Here is a 10,866-nt window from a genome sequence, read left to right as displayed (position 1 = left end):
TGCAGTGCTGTTGGGCACGGAGTTACTAGTGGTCCCACAGTGTAAGAGCTGAATATGAGAAGTGTGAGCTTGCAYAGCCTGGAGCATATCTCCTAAACCTAGTAGAAGAGCCATAAACCTGTATTGAGGGAATCACTATTATAGGGGTAAAAGTTAGTGTGTCTGTTTATGGTATGACTCTTATCAAAATGACGGAAACTAATCTTACCAAAGTAACAGAAATTAATTTGCCTTAATAGAACACCTGCAATATAATTACGGTTTAATTCCACCACCTTCAACAATAACAACAAACTCCCCATTATCTCTTTTAACTATTTACCATCATTAAATTGTTAGTACAAGTAAATGAGGATAATTTGGGCCCACCTAACTTGGGCATGTGATACAGTTAAGGTACAGAGTCACTCCACTGAAGAGTAGATTCARAGCACCTTTGAGTTTACTACTTTGGAGAAGCTTCCCTTTCACTATTAACCACACAGAAAACTTAAAGAAATTAATTCCTCCATCTAGGCACATAAAGTCAGATGGTGTGAAAAGCACGCTCCTCTTACCCCAGCTTCTTCCGTTCACTGCAACAACCAGATATTGAAGATGAGAGCTAACACCTTCTGGAGGACAAATGATAGACAAAAAGATTCTTTAAGTGGTTTATTTTAAAAATGTGGGTAAATTAGCAAACACATATTACATAAACTTAAATATCACAGTGCATCTCACAGTTCTATAGAAACAGTCCTTAATAAAAGTCACAAGTAGCAGTAGCAAATAAGCAAGTAGCAAAAAGTCCTATTAAATTGGTTGGAAAATAAACCTACTTGAGAGTATGCTATCTGATACATAATTTTTAGGGGTTTTTTTTTGCTTTGAAGCCATGTCAGCCTAACAGAGAAAACAACTTGTTGCCAAAATTACTGTTAATAATGGCACAAATGGGAAAGAAAGGGCATCAGTGGACAGAAGGGAGGGAACAGCAATGAAAGAATTGTGGAATGCTTTGATAATGTTTGGGTAATAAATTATTAGGATGTTCACCAAAATAGCTAGAGAAGTAGTTCTCATAGTAAAGTATTACCAGACCACAAAATAGGTACCAGACAAAAAGTGCTAGCAGGTGCACAACAAACATTCCCGTGTGCTCCAGCAATATATCTTCACCTTGCTAAATAGCACCCAAATGCTCACAGGGTATTCTTTCAAGAGTTTCCTAGTACAGCAGTTACACGACCTTGGAGGACTGTCCAGCGAATGTATTTAGAACAGCTAAAAGTGTGTGCATATTCTTTCCTGCATATTCTCCATGGAAGAATTTAACAGTGCCAATAAAATTTACCTTTTCCCATTGTGGGCGCAGGGACTTGGAATGTGACTAAAACATTCACTGGAAAGTTTAATCAAAAACTAGAAGGCCTGAAAGATCTCTATTATATGTGTATTATATAATTATATAATAATTATATATAATAAAATTGCATTAAAATACTGTATATTTTAATAAAGTTAAAATATATAAATTGCTTACTGTATATGTTGTGTTTTTATATATTATGCATTATATGAGGAGGACAAATTCCAGTTTCATGTTCAGATCCCAGTGTATTTTTGGAGAAAAATAACTTCTATGGGAGATTCTTTAATCAGTAAATTGAGCTGATTAACTGGAAGTAACTGAGACAGGGCAGCGACGGAGCATTACATTTGCTCTGCTGCAGAGTTAGCATTCTGCACACAGCTGCACTTTTGCCCTCTACCTCAGTTTCCCTGTGTGAAGCATCCTGAGATCTGAAGATAAAAAGCCACTTTAAAATATTAGCAAAACTAGTTGGTAAATTTTCAGTGAAATTTTTAAGGAAAGGACCTTGGAAAATTTTTTCCCATTACATATAAACTACCTCTTGATAGATCCAATGAAACTGGAAAAATCTGAGGAGAAACTTATGAAAATATAAAGGGCATTTAACTGCATTATTTTTTTTCATGTAGACATTTACCTTCCACACGAAATCAAGCTTCTAAGGACTTGCTGGATAGTAAAAAAAAAAAACCCTAGTCATACATGCTTAGTTTCAAAGTTATCTTACTACTCAGAGAGAGAAATGAATGTATACTATATTAAAAACAATCATCACAGCCCTTTAAATGATTGGGTAGTTTAGCTTTGAATGCAATTCAACCTAATAGAGGCTTTAATGGCTTCTGACAGATTGTTCCACTGATCAAGGGACATGTATGAAAATAACTGCTTACTAAACCCTGATTTGATTTTAAGAAAAGAAAACTGAAGGTTAATGGTAAACAGAAGTTGATTGTTCACATTTTCACTGAAATAACTCTGACTGACCTGTTCTTAGAAGCACTGAAATAAAGGATAATGGGAATCCTATACACCTGACTTTTTACTTTAGTCTCTAATCAAGGGGACTAATCAGACCAAGATGTGTTGGCATGAAAGCAAGTATTTGAAGATACAGAGGGGGAGGGGAGCAGCATTTGTGACCAGATTCTGATTCATCATGGACAAGCACTGCAAAACCGGTGCGGTATTAGAGGATATAAACTGTAGAATAGTATGTCCTTTCTACCGTGTGAATTACAAGTGCTCTGCACAAACCACAAACCATAGACAGGTAGGCAAGTTTTCATATTGTGTGTGAAGTGCTTACACCGAACATCAGCATTTTAATGTAATCAGTTTATCAATTATTTGTTGGCTTCCATTTGACATGCTATTCAGCCAATTCTGCAGCCTCAGTAAGTACAGTGTTTTTACAAACGTATAAATTATCTTCTCTTATTTCATAAGTGTGCCAATTTAATGTGAAAAGGAGAGATGAATGTAAATTAAGATGCAAACCTAGCAAAACAGGATGAGTCTCAGTTTGGGCTGGAGAGAGAAAGGAACAGGCTTCCATTATGGATCGCCTCTGCTCTCACAGCTGGGACACAGTGATGGCCAAAATTGGGCAGGTTGGGAGGCCTCAGAGATGCTGAACATCATCCTTTTCACCTAACAGGTTTTTTTTTTCCCACTACTGGGCTGACAGCTCAGTGAGCGTGGGGCTGAGCTCTGCAGCGTGCTGTGGGGAGTGTACTAGCTGTCTTGGCTGGGACGAGGAATCTCACTGTGAAAAGAGTGTTTTGTCTGTTTTCCCGAATCTTTTCCACAGCAGCTCACGTGCCTGGTGAGATAGTTCAAAAGATAAGCTGCAACAACTTGAAGCTCGACATGAAACAGATGTTGAGTGGAGGTACCTGGTCCACTGAGATCTAGGAGGACAGAGGTGGAGGGAGGAGGCGGGAAATGGGGACAGGGCTTTCTCATGCCACTTCTTACAGCGGAACAACGGCTTTTCCCGATGCCTTACCTTGGCACAAGACGACAGTGGTCATCTCCCAGTAAAAAGCTGAGGACCAGCTGTCAGGGGTGAAAAGGGGGGTTAAGGAGCTAACATTAACTTTGCACCAGGTGGTAACAATTAAGACACAGGGCATGACCTGCACTGTACAAGTTACTGCTGGATGATTCCCATATGACTTCAGTTAATAAACTGTGGCCTTGTGAAACCACACCCCTCTCCTCCTCCTCCCCTCCTCTCATCCCACCTTAGACATCAGCTTCTGGCCTAATTTCATCTCTGTTGCATTAAACCTGTCTGAGGCACTGGAATTTGGGCTATTGGGATAGCGCTACAGTAACTGAGACATGAGCAATGCCCACCGTTAACATGCCAGAATCTTTCAGCTACACTTTGTGATCAGTTTTGGTATTTTTTTTGTTCCTTTTTTGCTGTTGTGATGGCACTGGAATCCCTGAATCTGTCCTGCAGCATTGAGAAGTCTAGCATGATTTGAAAAGACAACTTGTTAAGTAAATCACTTCATTACCAGAGAAACTAAAAACCGTTTCTGGATAATAATAAGATAACTGAGTTAGACATTTATTATGCTGCATGTTACCATCCTGGACATTTTCCAGTAGATAATTACTCACGGTATTCTTTTTACACTTTAGATAATAGGACTCTTTTGTAAAGCTCAGAGCATAAGAATGATGCCTTTAAAATCTACTATATTGAGATTAATATTTTGTATTTACTTAATCTTTTAACAACAAGAAAGAACCTGTAAAATAAAATATTTTCATAYGTGGAGATACGAATAAAGCATTATGAAAACATTTCTAATTTACATGGCATAACACAGCAGTTTTCTATCAAATAATTAAAAATGGCCTTTACCTTTCATCCCCCAAACTACAGAAACAATAAAAGTTTTTCATTTTCTGCCAACATTTTCTTTTTCTCAGTGTAAACTAACTCTGTTTCAGATTTTTTAAAGAAAGCTTCTGCCTTGAGCTTTTCATTTGTATTGGTTCCATGTTCAGCCAGTAGCTTTTGTAAAATTGATTAATATTGTCTAAAGGCAAGTGCAGACAGGCAAACAGATCTGTATCTTCTGTAATCCATTTAGCCTGACACACACGTGCAAGTGAACTATTTTACCTTAATTCTTTCATGGCTGATGAGAAGTAAATGTAAGCAAAGTCGTGAACTTCACCATTTGAAAAGAATCACCGAATCTAACATTAGAAGTTAATTTGTGCTCCTCCCTCTTCCCTGAAACAATCTGACCTTGGTCTTCAGGCATCTAGAGTATCCAGACTTGGCCAACAGTTGCTATACATAGAACATCCATTAGAGACTGTGTTAAGAATGTTTTTTAGCCCATCCAAAACAGTACTGGGTATTTAATGCTGGAATATGAGTGGATTGCTAAGGTCACTGCAACATGAGCTAAATTATAATTATTTAAATGAAATAAAGAAAAATTTGAAGTATTTTTCTGTTTCTAATAAATGCCTCAAACACAGCAATACTTATGCTTGGCCAATCAGTTTTCTTTTATAGATATTTACCTGTAAGGATTTTCTTCTCTTAGGGTACCTTTGGCACTACTGTATATTTCAAACAGTTGCATCAACCTTACTGATGCCTTTGCCATCAGCTCCTGTGGACTGTGGAGAAATGAAACCTTCTTACGCTGCTGTTTTCCCCCTGAATTCAATCAAATTACACTGATTTACATGATGTGAGACTGGAACGCAACACAGAGCATTAATTCTCTTTAACCACTCGATTATTGGTATTTTGCCAGTGAAACTTAGGTCTTACCCATTCCTAAGGTTTTCATTTGCTTGAGTCTATGCCATTGCCATCCATGGCTTCAAAGGGTGCTATCTGACTGCACTGAGGCTGGTGGTACAAGTTCAGTTAATTCACTGACTTAAATCATCAGCATACACAAGTATGTATTTTTAAGCATTGTATTATTGCTGCTCCCAGTTTCCTAATATAAGAGAAAAAAATAGTGTTTTTTCACTACTGCTGGAAATAATTTTTTGCCAATCGTTCTTTAATAGCTGCATTTCTACTTCAACTGCAAACTACATCGATGTGCCTTCTCTACCCTTTATGGCTGTCAAATTCATTTCAATATCGTGATCCCCATGGTTCTAGCAGTGCCTAATTAAACACAAAATAATCATAAAGTAACAGCATAAACAAACAATCCCCTCAAACCCTATGTTAACAGTGTTGCATCATTTGCTTGTTTGAATTCATCGTGCTCATTTCCAAAGTAATATCTGTTTCTGTGAGAACTGCATTTTTCAAAAGCAAATTCCCACATCTTCAGCTAGCTTTTCTCTAAGTGATCTCCAAAGTAAACAGCATTTAGTGTGGCATTAATCCAAATATATGCCACTTGCCCACTGGTAAAGGGAGCCTTAGCTAGTGCAGGAAGAGAAAAGCTGTGCCTATAATGTACCATTCTTTCAAAATATTAAGAAAATTGTGGCACAAGAGACAACAGCTAAATTGTGGGGATCAAGGTCACAACATAATGAAACCTAATTTAAATAATATCTTGTTCTTTGAAGAAGCTTTACATTCTGAAGGGTGGCTAACAGCTTTAGCAAAAGTCCAGGAATATAATGGAAAATACTTGATCCAGGTCTTCATCCTTTTGCTGCCATAGCTATGTCAAAGGTTTTAAGACGTACAATCTCTACTTGATATAATTGTCCTGGCAAAAGATGGTAGGTGTGGACACAGTTTTATACCAGGAAAAGTGAATTTTTGCTGGAACAGCTTCTTTAGCTCCAGGGAGGTCTGGCATATGTTACACTGTCAAAAATACAGTTTCGGCAGTACAAACCTCCTCCACACACAGAATGCTTTGCCAATAGAATATACTGGTATACTCTGGGTAAGCCTAGTGTCGACGGTGATTTTAAATAGAAGATTAACACAGGAGGCATATTCCATTTCTTGGTGGCAACGACAAGTGCTGAATCTTAAGGTTTTTTTGGAGTGGTAATCCAGACTGAGTGCTGTTTCACTATAATCTAATTTTCTTCTGCTTTTTATCACAACAGAAAAGGCATATACCAGCTGAAGTTAGAATAACAACTTAACAAAATGAAAAATCCCTCTCGTTCAGGAATGCTCCCGTACAGTCCAGCATAGAATTGTTCTTTTTATAGAATATTAATATAAAAAGATCTCAAGCAACTTCATTTCTCACAGTCTTCTGACATTGTACTCATGGCTAGATCAACATAGATGCTGTAATGCCTGGTAACACAGAGCTAAAATCTAATTTGCCAGGGGACCTGACACCCAAAATGAAAATCCCCAATTAGGTCCATTAGTTCCCTAGCTAATGCATTGGGAGACCCGGCCTCAGGAAGGATTCACAACAGGCAGAACCAAGTAAGGCTTGGGAACCTAATTCTGAGCTCTAGGGAGCCCGGAGATAAGATTCACATTGGAAAACTCTCTTAGAGTTGGGGGATTAAGTCATCTGGCTTGAGGTACTCCAGGATCCATGTCAGGACACTCCTCCAGGAGCTTGTCATCTGAACAAATGCTCTAACAAGGAACTACTGCTTAAAGGATTTATCCACCATCTCTTCCAGCTCTGTCTGCACTACTGAACAAACACGTCACTATCCTGTGTGCACAGCTCCATCCTGGAGATGTCCACAAGACTAACTCCAAACTCACTCCTATGGCCTCTTATGGGGGGAAGTGAAGGGTGCATAGGCCTTGCATTGCTGAAACCTGCTGAGCCAGAAGCTGTTCCAGGCACTCACAAAAGCTGAAATTCAGATGTCAAGGGAGCTTGAGAAAACATACATACCTATGGGTGCTAGGGTTGATGGGAATTAGAGGGAGGAAGGGAGAACCTAGGCTGGTGTTCTGGACTTCAAGTCTTAAAATCCACCTGTAGGTATGGGGCCTGGTCTTTTTCATTGAGAGACAATAGCTATGGTTAGAGGCTGTGCAGAGGCCGGTAAAAACACAAATTTACATTGACACATAAAACAACACACGACCGAGGAACCATACAGATCACCCTAACTAAAAGACTTCTTTCCAAATGATGAGCATTAATAATTCTAGGCTGGAAGGTCACCTATTATGCTACCTACTGAACAAGATTCTGTAGATTAGCAATTACTTCTTCAAGATCATATGGCAGAGGCATATTACTGTCATCATCTATCCAGAAGGGATGGCATTCCGGTTTCTGGTCTTCTGGCAATCTCTCTGCTGCTTTTGACTGGCATCTGAAAAGAAAGGAAAGCAGAAGAACTACTTAAGTAAAGGTATAACAAGAAACTGAATACTCGGTGAGAATACACTTGTGCATTAATTTAAAGAGAGTTGAAAATAAAAAAGAACGACCATGTCTTCTAAGCAAATGGATTGCTCACTTACAGTGAAGTTGCTTTGGTTTCTGCTATAAGCTTTGTATTTGCTACAGGGATTTCTCAAAAAGCCAATCACAGAGAAAACTCAGTTAGTGTATCTTTATATGGTGAATTATTTTTTCATTATCTCAGCTGTTATTTAAAGTATGTGATTAAACCATTATCAGATTTACATGTTTGTGGGTTTCCAATGTATTACTAGATTATTGAGAAAGATTAAACTGAATTTACTGCATTAAGGTCAGGGGGGATAGATTAAACAATATTAAAGAATCCAGACTAGCTTTGTAGATTCTAGAGATTTACAAGTGTATCAACCTGCTTAGCTCTGAAAAAAGCAATATAAAAAGAGAAAATTCTATAAAGATAAATGGAAATGGATGTTAATAACAACTTCCAATGATGAATAGGTGGACAAAACTTCAATAAAATTAAATTAAAAGGTTAGTGTGCACTAGTCCCCAGAGAAAATGTTTAAATTACAGTGTTTTTTATTAAATGGATTATTCATCAATACTAGTGAAGTCTAATTATAATATTCAACTAAACTGCAGCCCGCAGAGGAAAGTTTTGTAACTGGCAACCATCATGTTTCTTAAGATTAGGTAGTAACACAGCATGCTGCATCAGAAGATTTGTCACAGTTCAAGGAGGGTTTCTCCCCCTCTCCGTTCCCCTCCCCTCAAACAATTTGCATGTTGCTGATTAATTAGTTGCTGTTAGTAAAGGGACAAGACAAAGAAAAAGGCTAAGCTTAATTATAATTTTTTTATATACTGCAGGTCAATGTAGTTCCTCAAGAAGATAATCTTAGAAATAAATTGTTTTATCTCGTTAGACATCTTTTAAAAATTATTTTCTATAAAGCATGTAATTGTTGTAACGATTTTAAAGTTGTTTTGAACACATATCACAGGTGTCTTTCTCGTCTGTAAAAGCGCTCTGAAGTACTGACACACGCAACTTCCTGTCTGCACGGCCGGCCTCCTGGAAGGGACTGTTCCTAAATGAAAGATGTCCTCTTCCCTTGGGAATTATTAATGGCAGTGTAATACCCAGGAGAAAACATACTTCAGCTTTACACCCATGCTGGTGTGTGGTTAATTGCCGCACCAGCATCCTGGGCACTCAATCCATCGTACATTACACCACAAGGACAGTATTAACACATAACATTCCAATATATCTTCAGCTCTCCACATCAGCCCCTGATAATAGCATCTGTTAACATGCACTAAGTACTATTATGTAGCACATCACTTCATAAATAATAAGATTAGCCGACCTCAGGGCCCTGAGAAGAGTAATGTGTTTAAATGTTCTCATTATTTATTTAAAACAAGAATTAAAGGAACAGAAGCTACTTGTGACAATCCTCTTAGCATAAATATTAAACTGTTTGCATTGATAAGCTGCACTGTACAGAATAACAGAGGATTTGTTTTGCAGGCTGCTTTATAATAGTTGTTAGAGCAAATGCAGTTTAGTGTATGAGTTCTGAGAGGTGCTTAACTGATTGTGCCATCGCGTTCCAAAGACGTTTTCCAAATTATATAAAGGAACAGGAGAAAATTAATATGCAGGGGAAGCTGAAACTAATTATGGCATAACTCTATGAGGCTTTTAAAATGTTGCTTTATTTTCTGTCTTAGCACAAAATAATATGCTCAATTTGCTGGGTACTATAAGATATTCCAGTTTAAGCATTTCAATCTAAAAGTGGATAAATTAACCATGTACAGATTATTAAAGATGACAAATCAAGAAGCTCAGCTGGCAAATACTGCAGGCATATTATGTGGCCTGCAAAACTCGATTTATAATAACAAACATTCTCTCATACTTTCTATTAAAACTATAATTTTTACTGAGGAAAAAGATACCATTTCAGGGCATGATTTACCTGTAAATTCTCTCTTCCTCTCTGTCTGTCTGTCCGTCTCTCTCGCTCACACACACACATACACACTGAATTACCAGCTTTCCCTCATGTTTGGGTTGTGGCATCTGCCTCCCTGTGAAGGTGTCAGCAGTGACCGGTGATGCTGTGCCTGCACAGCCCAAGAGCAACACTGCAAGTTGCTGCTTTCCCTTCTCTATTTTCTTACTAATAGAGTCATCTCTGCAAGGCAATCCAGGCAATCACGCGCATGCAAGTTTTAGCTTTCTCATATTCCCCATGAGGGATTAGGGGCATGGACGTGTGTCAGGTCCTTGGACTTCCTGACCAGGWCTGATGACAGACAGATATTAGTGCTCTACATAGGCATGAAGGGGAAAGCGGCATCTTCCAGTCGCAAGCTTCCAACCTACACCTCTCCACAGCTCCTTCATGTCTGTATCCAGCTCTGCTGTTTTGCTTTACATCACCAGCAAGAATGATAGTGAATGTTGTTTTTTTCCATTTTATGGTCACCTAATTTGAACAAAACTACAATCCCTGTGCAGGATCCACTGATATCAAAGTCAGCTCAAGTTCCCCAGGGTTAAAGGTATAAGGCTGGCTTCGGAGAAGTCATCGTGGTATGCGGCGGGTCATATCATATCTTAAGCCATCCACCTGCACGGCATCCACCAGCTTTAGCCATCCAAATATGTACTGACCTTCTGTCTCAGAACTGGTACGTAAGAACAGTCTTTTTCAGATTATTATAATACTATTGGTTTTAATAGATTTCTGCAAAACTGCAGGAAATTGCTCCTATGTTGGTCTTTAATTTGTAGCAGTGTAACAGACCTGAAGATCCTGCACAAGGAAACAATTTCATYTAAGGAATAACAACCAAAGGCATTTGAAAACTGCACAGACTTACTTAGAAATCRTTGCCAACTTATGTTAACTTCACCCAAAATACACAGAAGTCCAATCTTTTCATAGATACAAAGGAGTAGATGAGGGTCCTTATGGAAAACATTGCAAACAAAGTTTGGTGGTCATGGAAAAGTATTTAGACCAATATTTATAACTGAAAACTGTTATCTGAGTTGCTAATAAGGTCAAATCTCCAAAATGGAGTAAATTTAATCCATGTATATCATATGTACATAATGCATTAAGAAAAAAGAGTGGAAATATCATGTGCTCC

At 38.2% G+C, this 10,866-nt stretch overlaps 1 protein-coding gene across 1 annotated transcript in view; it reads right to left on the bottom strand.

Annotated features, from left to right (window-relative positions):
- Positions 1 to 641: 641 nt before the first annotated feature.
- The window catches only part of FTO (FTO alpha-ketoglutarate dependent dioxygenase), a 257,390-nt gene continuing 247,165 nt past the window's right edge, over positions 642 to 10,866 (bottom strand). The window contains exon 9 of the mRNA XM_085303867.1: positions 642 to 7,636. Within this exon, the coding sequence (XP_085159993.1) occupies positions 7,495 to 7,636 (142 nt within the window). The 3' untranslated portion in view covers positions 642 to 7,494. The remainder of the gene's footprint in view (positions 7,637 to 10,866) is intronic.

The sequence above is a fragment of the Rhea americana genome, unplaced genomic scaffold (genome assembly GCF_003343005.1).
Source record: "Rhea americana isolate MKP2758 unplaced genomic scaffold, rheAme1 scaffold_20, whole genome shotgun sequence".
NCBI lineage: Eukaryota > Metazoa > Chordata > Aves > Rheiformes > Rheidae > Rhea > Rhea americana.
Note: the sequence above shows the minus strand (reverse complement) of the source record. Positions and strands in the feature narration are given on the sequence as shown.